At 42.3% G+C, this 24,883-nt stretch overlaps 1 protein-coding gene across 3 annotated transcripts in view; it reads left to right on the top strand.

Moving 5' to 3' along the window:
* The window catches only part of Piezo2 (piezo type mechanosensitive ion channel component 2), a 348,488-nt gene that overhangs the window by 55,114 nt on the left and 268,491 nt on the right, over window positions 1-24,883 (top strand). For all 3 annotated transcript variants that reach the window (XM_055622927.1, XM_055622925.1, XM_055622924.1), the window contains exon 2: window positions 9,402-9,497. In XM_055622927.1, the coding sequence (XP_055478902.1) occupies window positions 9,402-9,497 (96 nt within the window). The remainder of the gene's footprint in view (window positions 1-9,401; window positions 9,498-24,883) is intronic.

The following is a 24,883-nucleotide window of genomic DNA, read 5'->3' as shown; positions in this document are numbered from 1 at the left end:
GTATATACTGTGTGTGCCTTTCTGTTTTGGGGATACCTCACTCGGGATGATCTTTTCTAGATCCCACCATTTGCCTGGAAATTTCATGATTTCCTTGTTTTTAATTGCTGAGTAATATTCCATTGTGTAAATGTACCACAATTTCTGTATCCATTCATCCATTGGAGGACATCTGGGTTGTTTCCAGGTTCTGGCTATTACGAATAAAGCTGCTACGAACATGGTTGAACAAATGTCCTTGTTATGTACTTGAGCATCTTTTGGATATATGCCTAGGAGTGGTATAGCTGGATCTTGAGGAAGCTCTATTCCTACTTGTCTGAGAAAGCACCAGATTGATTTCCAAAGTGGTTGTAAAAGTTTACATTCCCGCCAGCAATGGAGGAGGGTTCCCCTTTCTCCACATCCTCTCCAGCATATATTGTCACTTGAGTTTTTGATCTTAGCCATTAGGATGGGTGTAAGCTGAGATCTCAGGGTCCTTTTGATTTGCATCTTTCTGATGACTAAGGATGTTGAACATTTCTTTAAGTGTTTCTCTGCCATTCTATATTCCTCTAGAGAGAATTCTCTGTTTATCTCTGTACCCCATTTTTTAATTGGATTATTTGATTGCTTTTAAACTTCTTTAGTTCTTTATATATACTGGATATTTGCTCTCTGTCAGATACAGGGTTGGTGAAGATCCTTTCCCAGTCTCTAGGTTGTTGTTTTATTCTGACAACAGTGTCCTTTGATTTACAGAAGCTTTTCAGTTTCGTGAAGTCCCATTTATTGATTGTTGATCTTAGAACCTGTGTTGTTGGTGTTCTGTTCAGGAAGTTGTCTCCTGTACCAATGAGTTCTAGGGTTTTCCCCACTTTTTCTTCTAACCAATTTAGTGTGTCGGGTTTTATGTTGAGGCCTTTGATCCACTTGGACTTCAGTTTTGTGTAGGGTGATAAGTATGGATCTATTTGCATTTTCCTACATGTAGACATCCAGTTAGATCAGACACAGGGGTCTTCCCAGAGACTCATACTCCAACCAAGTACCATACATGAAGATAACCTAGAACCCCTGCACAGATGTAGCCCATGGCAGTTCAGTGTCCAAGTGAGTTCCATAGTAATGGGAAGAGGGACTGCCTCTGACATAAACTGATTGGCCTGCTCTTTGATCACCTCCCCCTGAGGGGGGAGCAGCCTTACCAGGCCACAGAAGATGACAGTGCAGCCACTCCTGATGTGATCTGATAGACTAAAATCAGAAGGTAGGAGAGGAGGACCTCCCCTATCAGTGGACTTGGGGAGAGGCATGTGTGAAGAAGGGGAATGGAGGGTAGGGTTGGGAGGGGAGGTGGGAGGGGTTTATGGGGAGATACAAAGTGAATAAAGTGTAATTAATAAAAAAAATTTAAAACAGCAAAAAAAAATTTAAACTCTGTAAAAAAAAAAAATTAAACTTATGTCTGACCACAGTCAAACTGTATAAGCTATTCCGTTTTCTACCTTCTGTGTTTCTGATAGCATCTCAACCTGTTCTGAAAAAAAGTGAAACTTTCAAATCAAATATTTTCCCTTTGTATGTAGGTTTCCACCTCACCTTTCTTTCTATTGTCTTAACTGTTTTTAGTAGTATGGGTAGTGGCCATAGCTTTCTTATACAGTGAGGCTGCTGACTTGGTTTCCGGTATACTGGGTTTCTCCTTTGGGGTTTTTCCTAAAATTTCATCTGTTAAACCACCCTCTTTCATGAACTTTATGTACCCTACATTATGCCTTTTTCTTGAAGCTCAAGAAGTGCATGGCTGGTTGATTTAATATTGTGTCGATGACTTAATTATGACCTTATTTCATCTACCTGTGGATTAAGATGTAACTATAATCTAGGCATGATGCCCAAGCACACTCGCCTCTGAACGCATTTTTGCTAATCTTTTGTGTCAGGTTTCTGAACAACTTGGGTGTGCACACAGAATGTAATGTATCCAACAACTGACAAGAGGAAGTGGTGAGCATGTGTCTTGGTCCTGATGAATGGGAATGAGGATGACTGGACCAGCTTGTGTTTAAAGATGTGGTAGTTTTTCTAACTGTCTGGAGGGCGAAGCACTGAGGCTAACCTGAAATGGCCATGGAATTGGATGGAGGGAGAGGAGAGCACCCTGGTCTGAACTTTTTCAGGGCATCACTTTTTGAGATACTTGCAGTTTGAACCGGACACATAATGGGGGAAAGACTTCCACACAAATAGACAATGAATCAGGTGACATAACAGCTCTTTTCCTGTCTCTCTTTTCTTTGATAGTTTGGCTTCCTTGGGGAAAAGAATCTACGATTGTTTAATTTGTTTCCTGTTTCATTGTATATACTTTGCAGCTGTTTCTCCCTCTTCTTAAGAATTTTTTTAAATAGCCACGTTTTGAGAGGACATCCTTTCAGAAAGCCGAGTTGACGGAATCATTTTGTCACTGGCATTGCTTTTTCCAGTGCTGTGCTGCTATACACTGCTTTGGCAGCTGATGAAGGAAGCAAGTCCCTTGATGCATAAAGAGTATTTGGGGCACCTGTAGTGGAAATAGAGGTTCTAAGCATATAAGAGCCCACTGAATGTCATTTGGCCTTTGTTGCAGGGAAGGAGCTAAGAAGGCATTTGGCTCTAAGAGCACTTAGCCTTAACAGCACAGCCTAAAAGGATTCTTCTGAACTACTGTAGAAGGCTGGTTTATAGTGTACACAGACTTCTTGGTGGTGGCATTTTAGTAATAGGGAAATTAGCATCCATATATGGCAGCAAGAGTGTTTTTATAAATGTTGTGTGGCCATCTAAACAATTCCATATTTGCAAGAGATTTTTCACCTCTCTGTGCTGGTAAATTATCCAAATGAAATCTATCATTTAGTATTCTACTTGTATAAATTTTTTTTATAATGAAGTGCTAACATTTGTTTTTATACAATGAAATTTATTAATGAGGCAAGCTGAAATGTTTATGATGCAAGTGGGAGGATTGAGTTTATAGGTTGCTTCTCCTCTCTCATTACCTCATTTTTAATTGTAACGTCCTGTAAGCCTGACAAAAACCTCATGTAGAATGAGAAATTACCGTTACCTGTCATAACTTTTCTAAAAGAAATCTCCTCATCATTTTGGGTAGTTAAAGCCACCTAGGGAGACAGGAGACGACGTGGCATTTTTACCTAAAGATGATTGTTTCCTTGGAGCACTTTGATCTGTGTTTTAATTGCTCTGTCCACAGCAACATTCTTGAGGCAGGAAGAGGCCTATAGCTGACTGAATGGACCCTTGAGAAGACAGGGCATTGGGGGAACATGGTGCAGCCACAATGTGCTAGTTCATTACTGCTAACAAATGTGCCTGTGTCTAGGTCCCGAGGATCAGCACATTGCCTCACTCTTGATAAAGGAGCCGGCTTTACCTTCTAAGGCTCTTCTAATTTGAATGTGGTATATTGCCAAGTTCAAAGGCATATTTTGCCCGAGATGAAGATAACTCACTCAGATATATATGGCACTTTATGCCTTCACGTGCTTGGATCGCTCCTGAGTTGCTACCTCACACATGCAGAATAAAGAGGCACATCCAACAATTTGGCTGCTGTCATGTTCAACTGTGATTATTCCAGACAAAATACAGAAAACAAATTCAGGGCTTTGTTTTGTATTTTTAAGTTTAGGTGTGAGCTTATCGATGCATAGACATTAGCCCAACAGTGAGTGCTTAAAACAACAAATCCATTCATACCTTTCTTGGTACTCCAGGACTCAGAGTATCTGCCCTGAGTCATCTGTCTCAGTATCTGCAGCCAGGACAGATGATGCTTCCAGACTATGGTTGGACTATGAGTGGGTGGGGTTGGCTATAGCTGGGGATGTTACCTTCTTACCACAGGAGCCTCTAGGCAACTCACCATAGGGCAGTTGGTGTCCTTCTGAGTAAACAAGAGATGAACAGCCAAGGAGATGTCCAAGTCAAAGCTGAAATCCCTTTGCATCTCGACAAGGAATCCCAGGATTTTTACTGTATTCATTAGGAGTGCCACCAGGCAAGCCTGCACTCAGGAGGAGGGACTAAGACACCATATAACACTGGCATATATACTAGACCTTAGGGCTTGCCTGGATTGGCTTTAAAGCCACCTTTCTTCACTCAACTGGGATAGCCTAGTTTTCTTCTCAAGCTCTTTGGACTGCACTGCAAATAATGGTAACTGTGTTGGCTAGTTTTATGTCAGCTTGACACAAGCTAAAGCCATTTGAGAGTGGGGAATGTCAGTTAAGAATGCCTCCATAAGACCAGGCTGTAGGTAACCCTGTAGGACTTTCCTTAATTAGTGATTAATGTGGGAGGTTCCATCCCATTGTGTGTGGTGCCACCCTTGGGCTGGTATTCCTGAGTTCTATATGAAAGCAGGCCGAGCAAGCCAGGAAAAGCATGCCAGTAAGCAACATTCCTCCAAATAAATCCTTTCCTCTCCAATGTGCTTTTTGGTCATGGTGCTTCATTGCAACAGTAGAAACCCTAACTCAGACAGTGACTGAAGGATGTTCAGTGGGATACCAGAGATAGATTTCTTTTTTTCATCTCTGGAGTTGATCATGGGAAGATTATGATTATACTTTTGCTACGAATGCTCTGAGATGTTTCAGGCTGAGGCTGTGAAACACGGCACAGCAGAGCACATAAAGCACATTTGCTGTCATGTTCTGAGAAGGGCCAGTGTGGGGAACGGAGGGTGCCTGGAGGGGTCTAAGGCTGTGAGCCTGGCTTCGCTATGGCCTTGACATTTAACTAAGAGCAAGCTACGCATGGTAGGGACAGATGGTGCCGAGGTCAATACTTTGTGATGACTCAAAGTAGATTGCTGGACACAAACGCCACTGGCTACCCTGCCCATGTAGTCACACATGAGGGAAAATAGCAGGCTCTATAACATACATGTAGGCTGAGGATATGGCCAAGTGGGCACTCATTTGCCTCTCATGCTTCATGCTTTATCCTCGACCTGGAAAAAAACATGTGTATGTACTGAAAAGTATCCAGGAATACAAAAATGTGTGTGTGTGCTAAGGATCACACCATTTTTATCTTAGTTTCTACATATGAGTGAGTTCACGCAGTATTTGTCTTTCTTTGCCTACCCAACTTCACTCAATGTCCCCTCTCTTGTCCATGTTGTTGGAAGTGACAGAATTTTCCTCATTTTAAAAGCTCAGTAGTATTCCACACCACGTTTTCTTTATCTATTCATTTGTTGGTGCACACATCACTGTTTGAACCTGTACCTTCATTGTTGCGAACAGCCTTCAGTGAGCATGGGAGTCATGAGATTTTGATAGGAATAATATTAAATATGATCATAATTTTTATTGCTATTTAAATGCTATGTTTATTTTTATTATTTATCTTAACTGAATTTTGTAATTAGTTCTAATGCATTTTGGTGTCATCCTCAGGGTTTTCTAAATATACAACGTGTCTTCAAACAGGCAATTTTATGTCTTTCTAAGAAATGATAGCACATCTTTGTTTTATCTCCTGATGTCGTAATTAGTTTTTGACAACTTGATACAAACCTAGACATTCCTAGGAAGGGGGTGGTTCAGTTGAGGAATTGCTTACACCATAGAGGCTTGTGCATATGTCTATGGGACATGCTCTTAATTAACAATTGATGTGTGCCCATCATGGTACCATCCCTGGGCAGATGGGCCTGGGAGATGTAAGAAGTGTAGCAGGGAAAGCCAGTGGGCGAACACTGTTTCACTGTTTGGTGGAGTACTCTGTCCATGAACAGCTACGATCATTTTACATCAGATAATGCATTACTGATTTTCTGTCTAAATGATCTGTCTTTGATGAAACTGGGGCCCCAGACCCTTACTGTTATTGTATTATAATCTCTCTCTTCTTCATCACTGTTAGTATTTATATATTTAGCTGTTCCTATGTTGAGCACATACACACTAACCCCTGTTATAGCATCTTGATGACAACCATGTTGTTACTGTATAATGGCCTTAGTTGCCTTATTTTCCAGATTGGTAATCCTACTTTATGTGATGTAGGTAAAGTACCTTGTTCTGTTTTTATTTGTATTTGCATATCTTTTTCCATCTTTTCACCCCAATCTTATCCGTTCTTAAATGTGACAAAGTCTCTTGTAGGCAGCATATAGATGTTTCTTTTTTCCCCCTTTTACTGAAACTAGAATTTTTTTCTCTATAATATATCCTGATTACTGTTTCCTCTTTCTCTACCCTTCCCAATTCCTCCCTTCCACCTCTACCATCTTGTTCCATCCCTTTTCTGTATCTCACTAGGGGAACATAAAAGATAGTAATAAAATATAGTAAGATAAAACAAAAACTAACATGTTTGAATAGGTCAAAATCAAAACAAACAAACAAACAGAAGAAAAATAGCCCAAGAAAAGGCACCGGGAACAGATATAGATACAGAAACCTTCTCATTTGAACAATCAGGAATCTGATAAAAATATTAAACTGGAAGCTATAATATTCACAATGGACCTATGATGTAAAAAGAAAGAAAAATACATAAGTAAAGTAAAATATTAAATTCAATAATAATAAAGCCTTGACATGACCCTATGCAACGAGTAATCCCCAAAGAAGCCTTTGCGATGTTCCCTGTTGGATGTCTACTGCTGGGTGTGTGTTCTACCCTTCAGAATAGCTTGTTTCCCTAGTGAGACTCCCTCAGAGAAAACTAAATTTTCATTTTGTGAGTGGTTATCTGTTGGAGATAGTATCTGAGTTAATTTCTCCCTTTAGCTCTAGAACCCCACCTGATGCAGACCTGTGCAGGCTGCCTCAGCCTCTGTGAGTTGAAATCCCATGTGTGCTGAACAGGTTGATTTGAGGGTCTTGTTTCCTTGGTCTCCTCCATCCCCTCTGGCAATCTTACACTCTTTCTGCTTCCTCTTCTGCCGGTTCCTGAGCCCTGGGAGATGGTGTTGTTGGAGATATCCCTATTTAGGGCTGAATATTCCAAGGTCTCTCACTCTCTGAATATTGTCTAGCTGTGTCTCTCTGTGTTTGATCCCATCTTCTACAGGAGGCGACTTCTCTGACTATGGCTGAGCAAGGCACTGATTATATTTATCTTTCTGGGTCTGGGTTAACTCATACAGGATGATTTTGGTTTTTTTTTTTTTTATAGTTCTATACATTTACCTGCAAATTGCACGATTTTGTTTTTCTTTTTTCTTTTTTAACAGCTGAGTAATATCCCATTGTGTAAAGTACCACATTTTAAAAATCTGGTCCTCGGTTGAGGGGCATCATATTTATAAAGGCTTTTTCAAAGTCTTTATCTGGTCCTTCAGCTATGCTGCAGTTCTCAGGCCCTACTGTGGTAGCCAGGCCTCTGACTGTAATTCTGGATGCTGATATCTGGTCTTGTTTTTGTTGGGTAGGTGTTTTGTTCCTTGGTTTCTGTTGTCTTTTCGGATTCCTAGGATGGTGTCCTGGCTCTGTGATGCTAGTAGGGAATTCTGGATCCTAGGTGTAGCCCACTGGGGGTTCTGAGTTTTTCTAGGTATTGGGAGCTGAAATTTAGGAATGAGGACGGGCTGGGGTATAGTCTTGAGGGCTTCCACAGAAAGGGGGAAAGCAGGGCATTTAACCAGTATCGGCTAGTCCCCTGGGAATGGAGGCAGAGAGTGAGGAGAGATACCACTAGGGGGAGAAATGGGGGATTGGATTTGGAGGAGCTGAGGGGGCATGAAGAACTTATGCTACTCCGCCTGTTTCCCAGGATACAGTAGTGTGTGGGTTCCCAAAGGAATGCCTGCTGGAAGTGGGGGCTGGAATAGAGATAGGCAGGGAAAGAAAGGTGGAGGGGAAGGTCTGTGTGCTCCACTGGAGTTCTGGGCTGAAAGAGGCGAGGCTGAAGCAGGTGTCCTGCTCCAGAGTTGGAGGTGAAACTGGAGGATGGATTTGGAGGAGAAAAAGAGGGAGGTAAAGAGCTGTAGCTAGCCTGCCTTCCCCTCCCATCACACATTTAGCTATCCTCTATCTTTGCCCAGAGAATTTAATGCACTGATGATGTTTTAAGGTAGTTGTTGCCAGGTAACACTTATTGTTGCTATTTTGTCCATTGTTTTCGGCTTGTTTTAGAGCGCCTTCTGTTCTTTCTTCTGCTTTTACTGTCTTTTCACATTTGATAATTTTTCTTTAATTTTTAAAATGTTTTTTCCTTTCTCCTTTGGTAAAAATATTATATGGTTTTGCTTTATAAGTACAATTAAGTGTATGGAAAACTATCTTATAGCAATAATTTTAAGCCTGGTAACAATGTGACTTCAGTTGTTTACAGAACTTCTTTCTTAAAGGGACTCTAGCTAGCTCAAACATGACAAACAGGGCACTAGGAGGCCTTGGCCTTCTTCCCTATTCCCCGTGCCTTCTTAAAAATATATGTATTAGTTTATATTCCTAAAGCTAGCCACCAAAGTCTTTTCTCTTACTTGTCCTCTTCCTCCTTTTGAGGCTGACTACCAAGGTCCAGCTATCAAAGCATTGACGGCCAGCAATCAGAAGTCCCCCTTTGACTCACTTAATTAACATGCTCAATTAAAATAAAATACCTCATCCTAACACACGGTTTCCCATTTTACCTTTATAAATAGCCATTATCCTTTGGGCCACGTATGCTTCCTCTCTATCCGAGAGAAGTCAGTTCTATGTCCCCAGCTCTGGGATAAATATCCCTGCCTCTTCTCCCTTGCTCCTTTCTCCATTTCTCTGTTCTCTATCTCCTGTCTTTGCGTCTTATCCTTGCCCTTTGTCCCTCTGGAGCAAATCTCCTTTTGTGCTGAGAACTTAGTCTTGGGGGTCCTGAACTGATACTGATCCTTACATTTCTTTCAATATTTTCTGTTTTTACATATTTTAATATTGTGCACTGATTAATAAGTTACCTTATTAATTTTAATGGAGTTATTCTGTTAATGTTAAGAGTGAAGACCGGATATTTTACTTTTTCTGTTTTACGTCATGCTCAATACAATGGTGAAAACAAAATACTGTTTATTGCTTTGAGGCTGGCCTAACGGTTTAGAGCAGTGTTTCTCAGCCTGTGGGTTGCAACTCTTTTACAGGGGTCACCTAACACTGTCAGAAATATCAGATATTTACATTATGATTCATAGCAGTATCAAAATTATAGTTATGAAGTAGCAATCAAAACGATTTTCTGTTTGAGTCACCACAACATGAGGAGCTGTATTAAAGGGTCGCAGCATTAGGAAGGATGAGAAGCACTGATTTATGTAGAGTGAAGCCCTGTGGTTTTTGATACCATCACTCACGCTGCTGGCTGGTCTATTGTTATTAATAATGCTTTCCTCTCTTCTCTCTTCCCAATCACAGCATGTGCATTCCGATACAATGGGCTCTCCTTCGTCTACCTGATCTACCTCTTGCTCATTCCTCTGTTCTCAGAACCAACCAAAGCAACCATGCAAGGTAAGATAACCTATTGGTCCACAACAGAGTTTTAAGTCTTGGATGTGTGTTTCTGGAATCCTTGAGTTTGTCTTTATTCAGCGAGGAGGAGGACATTTCTGAACAGGAGTTGTGGATGTCCAGTGCTGTAGCCCATGTCAGGTAGAGTAGAACGATTTGGGATACACACATCTTTGCTGTGGACACAGCCATTCTCCTTATGTGACTTCCTTACTAAGTATGCCAGACAGAAAATCTGGAATTATGTGGTTAATGAAAACTAACTCAGAGTACTGTCAATTAAAATAAGGCATGTGGTATGGCAAAATTAGCATATTTGCATAAATAATACGTTTTGGGGAGAATATGGTCATTGAAAAGAGCAGAGTGACAGCTGGCTACTGACGCCTTCTGTGGGAGAACTAGCTCGGAAGCCTGGCTTCCGCTGTTTCTTGCTTGGACATCAGTTTAGATTTCTCTGTACACGCCTCGAGTACACAGTGAAAGCTGAACCGTGATGCTGATAGCATCCAAAGCCGGGTCCTGTGAAGCTTCAGATCCTTGTTTATTGCTCTTCGAGGCAGGGAGAGGAACAGTGACTGATTTCCAAGGGTCTAATTAGGTAGCATATTCTGGTTAGTGATCACACTTAATTGAAGTTCCTCCACCAATAAAAAAATGAAGCTCCCATGAGCTGAATGAAATGAACTGTTTTTGTGACCCCATTGGCACTGCAAGAAATAAGGACCTTGCCAAATGCTGCAGGTGAGTGAAACAGTTGTGTGTTTCCACAGCAGGAAACGGAAATTCAGTTTGTCCTGACCCTCAGTGGCGTGAGAAAGGTCATCATCAGTGGTGACTGCCATTTAGTGATGGGCTCTTTGGGAGAAACAGCAAAGACCACAGTGTGCAAAGAATGGAAAACAACATCTTTCTCCTCCTTCCCGATTTTACAACCTAAACACTGCTTTGAACATTCATTCTAGTAGTTAGAGCTAGAGGAGCCACACCTATTTTCCCGACCCAAAAAAGAACATTCACATTCACGATAGCCCTGAGTGACTCACACGTTTAATGGACCAAGTTAAGAAAAGCTGCAGAAGCAGCGTGATGCAGAGCCTTATCAAACAGCAAATGTTTATGGGATGCCATACACCATAACCTCACCCTAAAGATTTCAACAGAGGGTTTCTGGCCTAGGCTGAAGTGCATGCTGAAAAGAAAGGTTTTGCAAGCATTGAGAACAGAGCGTTTTTTTTTTTTTTATTTACTTTTATTTTTTTCTTATCAGTTACATTTTATTAACTCTGTATCCCAGCTGTATCCCGCTCCCTCATTCTCTCCCAACCCCACTCTCCCTCCCTCATCTCCATCGTGCCCCTTTCCAAGTCCACTGATGGGGGGGACCTCCTCCCCATTCATCCGATCCTGTTTTATCAGGTATCTTCAGGACTGGCTGCGAAGCCCTCTGCTGTGGCCTAACAGGACTGCTCCTCCCTTGGGGGGTGGGGAGGTCAAAGAGCCAGTCATTGAGTTCCTGTTAGAAATAGTATGATGGGGAAAGGATAGGAGCTCCACAAGGACCAAATATATCTGGGCACAGGGTCTTTTCAGAGACTGACATTCAACCAAGGACCATGTATGGATATAACCTAGAACCTCTGCTCAGATGTAGCCTGTGGTAGCTCAGTAACCAATTGGTTTTTCATAGTGAGGGGAACAAGGACTATTTCTAACAGAGCGGTTTTTAAAGTGAGTACTTTTATATGCTCACTTGAATTGTCTGTGGCTCCTGCATCAGTACAGGCTCCTGTTCTATTTGGAGATCAAGTAACTAGAATTTCCTTCACACGTGTGTAACAGCTCTTAAAATTTCCTTCCCTCCTCCCCTGTCAATAATACCAAATCTGTGACAATTACAGAGATGTCCATTGGGCTAAGCCCAGTACATTGGGCCCTGACACTCTCAGGAAGAAGGCATATAGACAACACAGAATCAACAACTACAAATCCACCACAGATATTGAAATATCCTGTGAATGAAAAGCTACAAGGTCAGCTCACAAAGAACAACACAGATGTCTGCTGATTCTGGTCACACCAGAATGAAGGGTACAACAGGCTTTACTAGGGAATCCCCATAGCAGCATCCGGAAGCAGCATCGCTTTTCTCTTCTTGTTTTCCTCTATCCGACATCTCATCACCAGGAAACATGACTGATGTTAACAAACCTCGTATGTTCATTTGCTTCTGTAATAAGATACGTGATTTTTTTTTTCTGACAGGTAAGACTCAAAATCCATGCATTTCTAGAGACTGTGTGTAAAGACAAAGTGGGTTAGACATTTCTAGGTGGAATGAGGCCCTGCCTGGAGTTCATGTGCTCAAGCGGAGGAGCCACATGGTCTTTCAGGGCAGGCTCAGGCTCAAATGCACTGAGCTCCGAAAGTATGGGTCCATTGCCATATCTCAGGAATCTGCTGACAGGTCCATAGCAAAGCATTCTCACAAGCTCTGCACTGTACCTCCTCCAAAGTCCAGATCCAGACCACATGTGCATTTGAATTGGCAGCAGGAAGCTGATGGGGTTGAGCTCTGCTTTGATCCTGTGTTCATACAGACACGCCAAGCTAGAAATCAGATGTACACATACAGTGACTGCTCTAGGTCTTGCTGCTCTGTCTTTCTGCTTGTGTGGAGGGACATCTTTGCTTGTGTGATTGGGCTTCCTCCCCGTGTGTTTACAGAGGTTCCGGCGTGTGGGAAACATCAGTGTTTAAGTCAGAGTGAATATTGTTCGACCTAGTCCTTAGACTTAACCTGAATGGAAAACTGCAACTGTTTAGGTTAGACATATCCAGCTCTCTTGATCTTGGTGCCATCAACAAGATGAAGACTATTCGAATTGGAACCCTGATTTATGATGTCTGGGTTATATACTATGCAGATAAGGAAGGAGGACGGTCTAAAATCAGTCACCTGCTAACATATTTAAGCTTCTGTTTTTAAAAACTAGTTAGGAGCTGGACCCCACAGTGCCCTTTGATGACATGCTCCAAATTGCTCAATAAAGAAAGCTTTCCATCATATGTGATGTCATGCGTTGAGCCAGTACTACCCCACCACACACACAGGAATGCCAGGGTGATAAAATTGCTCAGAGACTCAGTATACACAACACGTGGCATTATTTCATTAGAGAGAAATAAAGTGTATACAGTCAGAGGATTCTTGAGTTGAAATAAAGAGCTCTTAGGATGTGGTGAAGCACATTCTAGCCACTAGCAGGGGAATCCTTTCTGCAGCAGCCATGTGGACTGCCCATCTGGTTCTTTGCACACTGGTGGTGGCAGGAGTTCCTTCTCCCTGGGGGACTCTAAGGAAGCGGTTCTCAACCTGTGGGTCACGACCTCTTCAGGGGTTGAAGGACCCTTTCACAGGGGTCACATATCAGATATCCTGCATATGAGATATTTATAGTACAACTCATAACAGTAATAAAGTTACGATTATGAAGTAGCAACAAAATAACTTTATAATTGGGGGTCACCATAACATGAGGAACTGTACTATAGGGTCAGAGCCTTAGGAAGGTTGAGACGCTAGCTCTGCTCTAAAGTATGGTAGGATAGTTTCTCTTAGAACAGACTGGACTGGACTTCGCTGCACTTCCCGCCTGGACACGGTTCCTACCTAAAGCAACAGGGAATTAAACGAGATTAGAGGTCACTTTCCAATAACATTGTGGAAGGCCAGGCACTTCATTAAATGGCTGAGACCTTAAAATGTGTGGGCATCTCTGTCAGGCTGAAGCTTTTGGGGTTCTAACCCAAATCAGAAACGACAATAGATATTTAAAAAAAAAGAAAATTAAATACAAGAACTTCATTAAAAGTGACGAGAAAACCAAGAACCTGGGCAGAATGTCAAAGCAACATAGTCCTATCAGCCAAGCAGGAAAATTGTGTGTGTTGTGTATGTGTGTGGTGTGTGTGGTGTGGGGTGTGTGTGTGTGTGTGTGTGTGTGTGTGTGTGTGTGTGTGTGGTGGGTGTTATCTGACGTGTCTGGTCATGCACAGGCTGAGGATAATGTTTCTCATCATCGTTCATTCTTTAACTTGGCTGAATGTGCCCAGTTCCTCAAGGATGTACGTTCTCAACTGTTCTTCCAGAATAATCTCCTCTAGAGGTCTCCTGCGTTGTCAGAGTCTCTTCTTTCAGAAGAGTGCCTCTCAAGCTGGGCACTATGTTGCAGATGAGGTTTTCCATTTGAGGATGGCATATTCCCCTCCCTTGCTGTCTGGAGGCCTTTCTGGGACAGTTCACAGTATTCTTTCTAGTGATTGCTGGTGCCTATCCTCGCCCATTAGTTCTCTGCTACTACAAACAAAGCCAAGCAGAGTCAGTTAACTGAGCGGAAAGGCTTAGGGATAAGCTTAGTATTTCAGAGATTCTAGTCAGTGATCAGAGGACTCATTGCATTTAGTCCTGTCGAGAGGCAGCATGTTGTGACAGAAAGTGTGGTGGAGCAAACTATTGACTTCATGGCTGAGATTAATGAGAGAGAGAGAGAAAGAGAGAGAGAGAGAGAGAGAGAGAGAGAGAGAGAGAGAGAGCGTAAGGGGTGAGCTAAATCTCACAGTTCCCTCTGAGGGCATGCGCTCAATTACCTGATGACCTGCCACTAGACCTCCGCCTCTCAGTTTCCCCACTCCTCCCAATAGTGAAGGGAGCCACCTTATGTAGACCTCTCCCTGTTAGCAGGGCGGCGTGAATCCAATTGGCATTCTCTGTGTGCTTCAGAGTGCTTACGCTGGGTGGTCTTAGGGAGCCATGGCAGCTCCATCACTGTTCACCCCTCCCTCTGTGTGGTTCTGCTTTTCCTCCTCCCTGGGACACTGCCAATTCATCCTCCCACTGTGCTAGATCAGCTGGGTTTCAGGTTGTGGGCACACTGTCGCAGATGCTCATGTAGCTGGCACAGGTAAGGCGCGAGGGCTGGCATTTAGCAGAGGATTCCATGTAGGAGCTGAGCTCTAAATATGGTGATGACCCCAGCACTGAAGTCCAAGGGTGTGGTTCACAGCACAGCCTGGATGAACTAAATTCATGTGGCAAGGTCTTCCCCTCTACGAATAGATCTCCATAGAGTTGTTAGGCTCTGTGAGGACCAATGAGTAGACAGAAGTTTAAACAGAGTGTTAATCCTATCCACCGACGGTAGTTTGCTATAAAATCCATGTGGTTTGTTTTATTTATTTTTTTAACTTTTAAATGTTTAAAAGATGTATTTGTTTTCTTCTATGTGTATGAGTGTTTTGCCTGCTTGTATGTGTGTGTGCTGTGTGCATGCTTGATGTCCATGGAGGTCAGGAGTAGGCAGCAGATCCCTTTGGACCAGAGTCCTCGATGGTTCTGAGAAGCCATGTGGGTTCTGGAAATTGAACACAGCTTCCCTATGAGAATAACAAGTGTTCCTGACCATTGAGCTGTCTTACACATCCCTCACATAGTTTTAAATGGCCACATTTGTAGGTTATGACTTATATGCCCCCCCACAAGCTCATGCTGAAATAAGATTGCCATTGTAACAGTACAGAAAGGTGGGAATAGTCAAAGGAGATTGGTAATGAAGGCCCCACACTCACACGTGAATGAAGGACATTACGGTGGGCTTCCTTCCAGAAGGATGAATCTGTCTCATTCATTTCCTCTACAGTGTTACAGACACACAAGTATGTACATGTACCTATGTTACCATGGAACATACAGGGCAGACAGGTGCTTGTATCATGCTCTTGGATTTCCTGGCTTCCAGAAATGGAGAAGAAGAAGAAGAAGAAGAAGAAGAAGAAGAAGAAGAAGAAGAAGAAGAAGAAGAAGAAGAAGAAGAAGAAGAAGAAAACTCTGCACTTTATAAATTGCCTAGTTTCAGCTCTTTTGTTACCATAGCACAAATGGACCATCATGCTGTGCTTTATAATTCTGCCTGTAGTTATTTTCTCTGGATTTTGAATAATGGCCTTCTTTGTTTACCTTTGTTACAAATGCCACTTGCTTAGAAACCCCTCCCCTAAGAAAGCTGTCTCACTTTATTCCCACTTTCGTTTGCCATGTTAACAAACACTTTCATTTTTTAAATCAGTATTAACACCAGTCAAGTTGTTAACTCAGACAATTCATCGAAACACTTGAACTTGAAAACCCTAGCCACACATCTAGTCTTTTCCTCTCTGGTTATTCCTGAGCATCCTTCTCTGGGATGAGACATCCCTGTGATTGGGTGAAATTCTAAGCTGCTAATGCAACTTCCCTGGACACATGAGTGCCCCAATATGCCTCAGGCCAGTCAGTATAGAAATTAGAATTATGATGTGATTTTTAAACCAGCCCTCTTTCCATGTGTGCTACTACATGCAGAAATCAGATGGTTTGAGAGGTTTGAGAGGTTATTTCCATCTCACACCTGTCCTGGCTGCTCCACCCATGGCTGGACCATCTCCCTGTATGTGGCCTGGGTAGAGCCTGCATCGCACATCACTCTCTTTGGGTTCCTTCATCCAGTTCTGACTACCTTTCCCTTTTCTCTTTGGACAAAGTGACTTTATCAGTTAGTTCCAAGAGGAGAATACATATTTATTCATTCCCCATACATTTCCCAGACATACAGAGCATCTTTGATCTACCATTGTCATTGCTATAGTTTAACTGTATTCCTCAAAGTTAATCTCCAAATCCATGCTTTGTTGATGTGTGGATGTAACTGGAGTTGGTCCCCCATGAAGTGGGGACCCTCTGACACCATCACTGGCTTCTTCAGAAAAAAAGGAGCATTCTGAGCATGCTCTCTCTTGCCATGTAGTGCAGCAGAAAGAGAGTCATCAGATGCCAAGCAGCTACAAGGAGCATGGTCTGGACTTTCCAGCCTCTAGAGGCAGAGCCAAGTAGTCACTGCTTCTTCTGTTGACCTTGCTTCTTACCCTGGGTTTCTCAAGATATGGCTCTTTACCATCTAGTGTGTCCTTCACGTTCACAGGGGCTTCTCATTGACACCCTCTTTCCTATATCAAACCCTCCTGGATTCCCTGAAATTATTTCTATATCATCCATGAGGTAAATAACCACAAAATGCAACTAAACTCCCTTGCCATAGGTTTGCTGGAGACCAAGCAAGCGCTGGGCACGAAGCCCACCTGGACTCATAGGTCTCAGCCCTGGTTTATAGAGCGTGCTCTGGCTCTCCCGTGCATGAACATCAAGAGGGCAGAGACGTGTTGCTCCATTTACTACTGTGCCCGGGCTGTGAGAGACAACCAGGCAACGTCCACAGACCGAATGACCTCACCCCAAATCCTAGTGCTCAGGAAGAATCTGTGAGCATAGCTACTCTCACCAGACCCTTTGTAACAGCAGAATCATACAACAGTTTGTTGCATAACACAGGTCCTCCAGAGACAGAGCATAGGGTACAGCAGGCCATGGGACTCTGCTGTTTTCAATTTAATTAGGATTAGAGAATCATGAGTAATTGAAGACATCAGGTCAGCTAAAATGTTTTATGTGTTCAATTACAATGATGGGCATTTTATTTAAGCATGTGATACTGGAGCAGAGGAAATGAGAGTTTTCTTGCCGTCCATAAACAGAGTGCTTTGGGTTAAGGATTGAGACAGGCCCCCATTAAATTCTTTAACTACTATGTGATTAACATCGCATGGCCCAGTGTTCCAAATTTCGGAGGCACTAAATTCTTCATCCAGGTACACAATAGGTTTCTTATACTGCATACTCTGAGGGACAATGTGTTGGTCAATATGGTTTGGATTTTGTTCAGATGAGAGACAAGTGTTAAAACATACGTGGTGTGAAAGAGGACCACAGGTGCTCAATAAACACTGTGATTTGGACTTGAGTATTATTTGTTTCAACGTCAGAGTAATGGTAGGTTCAAGTATCAAGCATGTAGGAGTCTTATTCATTTGCATGGCTCTAGTTAATCTTCATGGAAAGACTGTCCGAGTTCTTTCAAAATAACAGCAAAGAATTAAATGATTTTCATGGTTCCTTAATGTTTTGCACCTCCATGTCTAATGATAGTTATGTTAATCAACTTATTAACAGAGAACCAGTACTTACTGCCTGAGAAGTATATCAGTTAATTTAATTCTCACAGTTAACTCCTGAGGGAAATACTGTATAATTTAAAAAACATTATTAGACTATGCTGGAGAGATGGCTCAGCCATTTAGAGCACTTGTTCTTGCAGAGGACAAGGGTTCAATTCCCAGCACCCACATAGTAGGTCACAACCATCCATAACTCAAGTTTCAGGGGACCTGGTACCCTCTTCTAACTGCTGAGGGCACCAGGCACATAAATGGTTCACATACACATAGCAGGCAAAGCATTCATACCCATAAAATAAAATAAATAAATTTAAAAAACCCACAATTATTATAGATCTATATTGCAGGTGCAGGCTGAGTTCCAGGTGGGTTGATACAAGCCCAGACACTGTGTGAATGGTCTGGCTATCGGCCTCTATGGTATTCTGACTCACAACCTAGACAGAGCTGAGTCCTCTGGGGTTTCAAAAGGAAAAGAAGGAAGCCTGATCAGTTAGTAAATACTTTTGGATGGTAGCTTACTTGGCTCTGAGCACACAGGTCTGGAAAGGCACGATGAGGCTGTTTAAGGCACTGAGCCTTTTTAAGCCATTGTAACAGATATCAGTGTGGACTGATGGCGTATGTGTCCATTACTTAGACAACACATCGCATCAAGTGTGACTGCCTTTGCCTTTCAACAGCTGTTAATCAAAAGGCTGCCCCTGCCAGGGCGCCGTGTTGAATTTTGTGGAGGATGACGAGGCGAGGAAAGGTGGCATGTCACTGGAGTGGCTCTTTCACACCCTGGATTTTATGCAGCTGGTTGAGTGCTAGCTTCCCGAGTGTCACTGTTTTTGGACAGTGACACTCATTCCCAGCTGTGCTGATACTTTTCTGAGGTGAGTTCAAGGCTTGCCTCTGCACTTGCCCGGAGACAACGGGATGGAAACTGCTTCCCCTGTGAGATGAGTTTGGCTTGTGCAGCATTCAGAGTCAAGCTGGGTGTGGATTTCAGAAGAAAAGGGCAGAAGGCTTAGCAGTGGCTGGAGGCTTCTGCTCGTTGTGAAGAGGGCAGTTTGATGCTGACCGGAATGAGAGCCACGGTGCTGCTGCTACCCACTGCCAACGTCTGTACTGCCATGATGCCTGTGCGGATGGCTGCCTGTGATCTCACATGTCAATGGGGTGGGGGGAGGGGATATCCAGGTTTGAAGGCAGCATCCCAAAGCACTAGTTGATTTTAGAACCTCTAAAAGCCAAACACTATCCTCAGCGCCCAGCTCAGATTTTCCTGTGGACAGGTGCTCTCCTGGTGGATGTAAGGGATATGGGCAACTTTTGTCTCCTTTTGCTACATGCCAGGCACTCTCGATTAATAACCGATAGTTCTTGTGCTATCAGAAATGCCCCCTGCCCCCAGTCTGGAGAGGGAGGCACACTTCCGTCTACACAGTGACGTTTGCAGTACATTGGACATTGCTGTCTGCTTGCTTAGCTCTCCAGCAGGTCACTTCTGTTCACGTTTGTTCTCACTGGCGGAAGTGATAGACAGGTTTCATTCATCTTCTCTGGAGGAGATTAATGTATCTATTGGAGTCAGCTAAAAAGAGACGCTTCAAATGAAGGAAGCTGTCATTTCCTAGACCACATTCGCTGTTCTTTGCTGCAAGGGATGTCTTAGAAGCATCTTGTACTGAATTCATGTATCAAGTGGGTGTGTCACACACAGTGCTAAAGCAGAGTGTTGGCCATTACTGAAGGTATTTCTAAGAAGGAAGTTGTCTCCCTGAGCACAACCATACTCATTATGACAGCATGAGAGTCTGTGTAAGGTTTGGGAGCAGGAGCTAACCCGGCTATCTGCCCTTCCTGCAGCACTCTTGTTCTCTCCCCACAGCTGCTACAGAGGAAATGGCAGCCTTTCTACCTAGAGCCTGTCAGTGAGTCTTTGGTCCTCTAACAGACTTTCAAGGTGTTTGGATTTCCAGAGAATGATTGGATCCCTTATTCTTCTCCAAGGAAGTTTATGGAACTCAGATTTCCAGACACCAAGACCTCAGAGGCCTAAGGGTGTCATAGTCCTGTCTGTGTAGTGGGTTCATCTTAACGAAACATGCCTCTCTTCCCCACTTCCCCCATATCCCCTAATTCATGCATTAGCAAGATTCCCTTCCCTAGAATGCAATAACCTCCTGCCACATGCCACCAACATGGAATCAGAGACAGGCTGGTTACAGACACTAAACCTCCCTTTCCTACAAAACTTTTACAAAGGAAGCCTGCCCCTGGCTTCAACTCTTCTCAGAGCTCTGCCATGCTTTTGTCTCTCTGTCCATACCATTAGTAACTATTCTAATAAATCTCTCACCAGAAATCCACCCCCCTTTGCCCTGAACCCCAAACCTAAAACCTTTCGATAAGAAACTTATACTCAGAGGAGGATGGCAGACAGAGACTTCTGGTGTCTTGCAGAGACCCTGAGTTTTCTGTGCTCTGTGATGGTGGCAGTTCCTTGTGGAGTTGGCAGAACACAGAGAATACCCTAGTTTTCTGCCGATGTCAGTAAGATTGCCAAGGGAATGACACAGGAACTGTATAGGGCCAGCTGTCACAAGGCTTTTCCTGAAGAGTTTTCTAATGTGTGGCTTGCAGAGGTTTTATTTACCTTCCTATATGGGATAATTCTGAACAAATTTTGTTTTGTTATTTGGACCAAGACAGCAGCTCCTCTGATTCATTTATTCACATTTAAACCCTAACATTATGACTGACATCAACTGCTTGGTGAGGTTTCTTGCAGCATTTGGGAAGGCAAAGGTGGAGAGGAGTAGAAAATGAAAGGTTTTTGTCATGTTCTGTTGACAGCTATAAGTAGGTAGAATTTAAAGCCAGCTAGCTTAATACTTGTCAACTTTTGCCAAAGTTATCTTAGAGGGGTCACAAGGAAGTGATCAGAAGTGTAGCTCTGCATAGGAGCCTATTTCAGTAGGAAGCTGTACTAATCTTATAAATGATCCCCTAACACTCACACCAAAGCTACCTTTTCCCAAGGTCTGACCCAGGCTACACTTAGCCAGAATACTAACAGCGCCCTGAAAAAAGAAAAGAAAAATGGTCTTCAGCTTCCCTACTTAAAGAGGCAAAGAGGTCTGTAATGTGTAAAGCTGTGTTTAGACATCAGAACGGAAATGGTAGCAGATATTTAAAACAGCCTGCATCTGGTTTTTGTTATAAATAGTCTTTAGACCATTAGGCTTATTATTACAATGTTTTACTATGTCATAATAAACCAAAAGGCAAGAAAATATTTAATTGGATAATTTACTTGGTAAGTGTTTTATTGACAATAAGATCACCTCACCACCCCAAAAGAACACTAGCCAAAGTAATTAGAAGTTTGTGCCTCCACTTTTGAAATCAATTATAGGATGTTTAGGGGATTTTTTTTTTGTCCTTTTATAGAATGGGGCAGGTTATTATCCCATTATTGTTGTGAACTTGGCATGCAAGCAGTCAGAGGGATAGTCAGGCAACATAATTCTTGGTTCAGGAAACAGCAGGTTTTGTTATTGCATGACTACAGAAAAGATTACAAGAGTCCTAAACATCTCTTTATTTGGCTCAGACAATCTATGAAACAAACCCACCATCTTGATGACAATGAGTTATTCATTTGAATTGATTTCAGTTTGTTTGTTAATCTGCCCTTCAAATTATGGTGCTTTGGCTGTTCACAGACATTTCCTATCATCTTCCTGGTCAGACCCTGCGTGAGGCCACTCAGACTGCAATGGTGAGCAGGACAAAACGTCTTTTGTTGTGGTGACAAAATACCCAAGAGCAATACTTTAAAAGAGGAGAGCTTTATTTTGGCTCATGGTTTCAGGATTTTTCTGTCCATGGTCTGCTAGCTTCATTGTTTTGTGTCTGGAGTAAGGCAGAGGGTCACAGGGGTGAAAGTTATGGAGGAAGAAGATGCTTATCTCTTGGAGGTCAGTGAGGTCTTTAAGATATAACCCACAGAGACATAATCTCAGTGAGTACCTCTTCCAACTGGACACTCCAGGGAACTTCCTCATGGAAAACTTTCCTTCCCCTTCCTCAAAAGACCCTTTCTTCCCACCTTCTTCAATCTTCTTGATGGTTTTCCTTTTAGTTCACACATCCAGGATCACTGTGGCTGGATCAACATAGCAGATCCTGCTGTAGGCAAATCTGGGAGGGTCCTCGATGCCTGGATCTCCTTGTAGCATCTGTTCTAATAGGACTAAGTGGTTGATATGAACCATAGCTGCCTCCTTCTATGTTGAAAGCTAGAAGGAAGCCAGGCCTGGCTCTTGGAGCATGAGACGTGGGATAGCTTGATAAGGCAAAGCCAGAGCAAGCTCTTCCTGCTTTCATGGTGAATTGCTAGCTGCTTATGATATAGGCTAATTATTTATTTATTAGCAGACTCCTATAACAGCTGGGCATGGTCAGGAAGCAAAGTTGCACTATCAGCTTTTTCATGAAAACAATGCTTCTCAACACTTGCCTAGTCCATCTCATCAAACAGAATAGCACCGAGGTGCTGCTCAGGCTGCAAATGGCAGGAGCAGGTCTCTCATTGAAGCATATGCTATTCATCAAATATTCAGCAGTCGAAGCTTTTACAAAGGTTTTGTATAGGCCAGCGTATGCACTGCAGGGAATAAGGAGCCTAGCGTCTGAAAACTGAGTGTGGGAGGGCTTTGTGCTGGGAAATGAGAAGCTGGCTAGTTGGGATGATGAGGGATTGGTGAGTGGTTGCCTGGGAAATTTAAAAATATTTGTGGTCCAGAGATTTGCTGCTCACTTTTTGATGTTGTGTGTAATATTTTTTAAACAAATTAAGTGTAAAACCTTGTACATTCATCTACATGACAATCTAGCACAGGAAGACAGGACTATATTAATTACTGGAGCTGGATATGATGTCAGTTTGTTCATTCATTTGACTAATATGTTTGAGGCATCTCCATTTCCAACTAACATGTTAGGAACTAATAATGCAACAGAAATGAAATAGAAGTAGTTATCATGGTCTATACATTCACTGTATAGTGAGTGGCCTTAGGGTAGAAGTTTAACTTTATAGAAGGAGTTAGAAGTCTAAATAAAGCTAAGTTATCATTATTCAGATTGTGCATATCTGAATTCATCTCCCTGCTAAATTGAGATCGTAACCTTCAAATCAATATTCAAAATGTCTTGAGAGTCACCTATAGGTGTGCCTGGAACCACAGAAATCTGAGTAGCCTGATGCTTTTGTTAGGAAATGGCCAAGTGGAAAGAGAAGAAATTGGGAAATGGTTGCCTGGAAAATTAAAAATATTTGTGGTATTTATACTACAGTATTGATGATGTGCTGTAAGATGAAACCTTGCTTTCTTAAATGCCTCATTCTTCACTTTGTTGCATTGTTTTTAGGTAATTTCATATTTTAAGTTGGTCTCCATGTGAGGTATTGCTGTCCATTGCTCCTGAGTACTAGCAGACTGTGATCTGTCTTTGTATTCAGCTTGTAGAACAATGGTGTTGGCTAGGAGCCAACTGAAGTTATTGAGTCAACAGTGTGTATCAGGTAAGGTTCCTTTAAGCAGTTGTAACTACTTTTTAAGTATTGACAGGTCAATGAAATACAGCCAGCCTGGTCTACAGCGTGAGTTCAGGACAGCCAAGGCTACACAGAGAAACCATGCCTTGAAACCTTCTCCCCCCCACAAAAAAAAAAGTTCTATAGATTTACTGAGTAAAGCAGGAATACAATCAACTGAAGAAAAAAAAAAAACATGAATTTATAAGAAGGAAGGTCCAGTGCTAAAAAGATTGCTTGTAAAAAAAAATGAAAAAGAAGCGTCCTCTAAGGCTCTATAAGGCATGTTTCTGTAGACAGCATCACTTCAGCCTGGATATAAAATGGAGATGATTCATAGACTAAATGTTTTCCACCAAGGGAGGTGATAACCCCCATACATAACTTCAAAGCCGTAAGTGCCCCTTGTCACCAAGTGTGCACATAGTGCAAGGAAGCTAAGGAAGAGATCCCCTGACTTCCTACATGCCCGCCCATGCTGTCTACACCTCTTGAAGGTCAGCTTTAAATTAGTTCATGAAGTCTTATGTAGGTTGTTTTCTATTTGTTTTGTTTTCATTTTTTAAGTTGCTAGACGCCTGGCATAAAGGTCACCAGCCTAGAAAGCACATTTGCTTCAGTATTCTAGACAGAAAACAGCTTTTGCTTAATAGGTTCCCCTAGTTTCTGTCTCATTGGATGTCATTACCATAGCATTAGTAAATTTTTGGAGGTGGCATGTTGCCTTTGTTTTTCATGTTTTATGATTTTATTTTTTGGGGCTTGGGCATTTGGGTTGAGTATAGATTGATTTTTTTTTAATTACCATCCTTTAAATGGGCATGCTTGTAATGTTAAAGAGGGACTAGATTACAGTGGAGTTGAGGTCTATTTTTTTTTTTCTTTGCTAGGTTGCTGTTCAGAGTGCGAGGCTCAGCAACCTGCACGTAGATTAACTCTCAGCATTGCTTCTCAGGCTCCTAGGCACTACACAGTCCTTACAGACCAGGTCACAAGTGTCTGGGCATTCCTTCCAGGGCCTCTGAGTGATCCTTTGCTCACTGGTTTTTCAACTTAGCTATTTCTGTACATGGTTCTGATGTCTAGTTTCTTTCCTGCTGTGTGCAGGTATTTTGCTGTCCACTTGTCACCGGTAGTCCTTCATATTTGTTGTGAGTTTCCTGACAGTGCAGGTCACGAAATGTCTGGGATTGCCCAGCTGCCAACTCAGCAATGGTGTCTTGCCACTGCTCCAGTCTCTTAAAGATACATACATGTTATGGCTTCTGGTGTTGTGTCTTTATGGGGTCCCTATGTGTGTGCAAATATGTGTCTCTGCATCTATATATGTTTCTTGTGGTGTTTATTGGTTTTTTTATTTTTTGTCCTTTTTCTCATCTGTTTTGTCCTATTCTGACCTATTTTTGTTTTATTTTATTTTATTATTATTTCTTAGATGCTTTTTTGTTTTCTAATGAGAGACAGAAAGGGTATGGATCCATGTTGGAGGGGAGGTGAGGAAGGAATGGAAGGAGCTGGGGGAGAAGAAATTGTAATTAGAATGTATAGTATGAAAACATCCATTTTCAATTTAAAAAAGAAGAAAGAAAAGAAGAGAAGAGAAGAGAAGAGAAGAGAAAAGAAAAGAAAAGAAAAGAAAAGAAAAGAAAAGAAAAGAAAAGAAAAGAAAAGAAAAGAAAAGAAA

Source organism: Psammomys obesus, unplaced genomic scaffold (assembly GCF_907164565.1).
Source record: "Psammomys obesus unplaced genomic scaffold, mPsaObe1.curated_primary_1811, whole genome shotgun sequence".
Classification (NCBI taxonomy): domain Eukaryota; kingdom Metazoa; phylum Chordata; class Mammalia; order Rodentia; family Muridae; genus Psammomys; species Psammomys obesus.
This window is presented reverse-complemented; position numbering and strand designations above follow the sequence as displayed.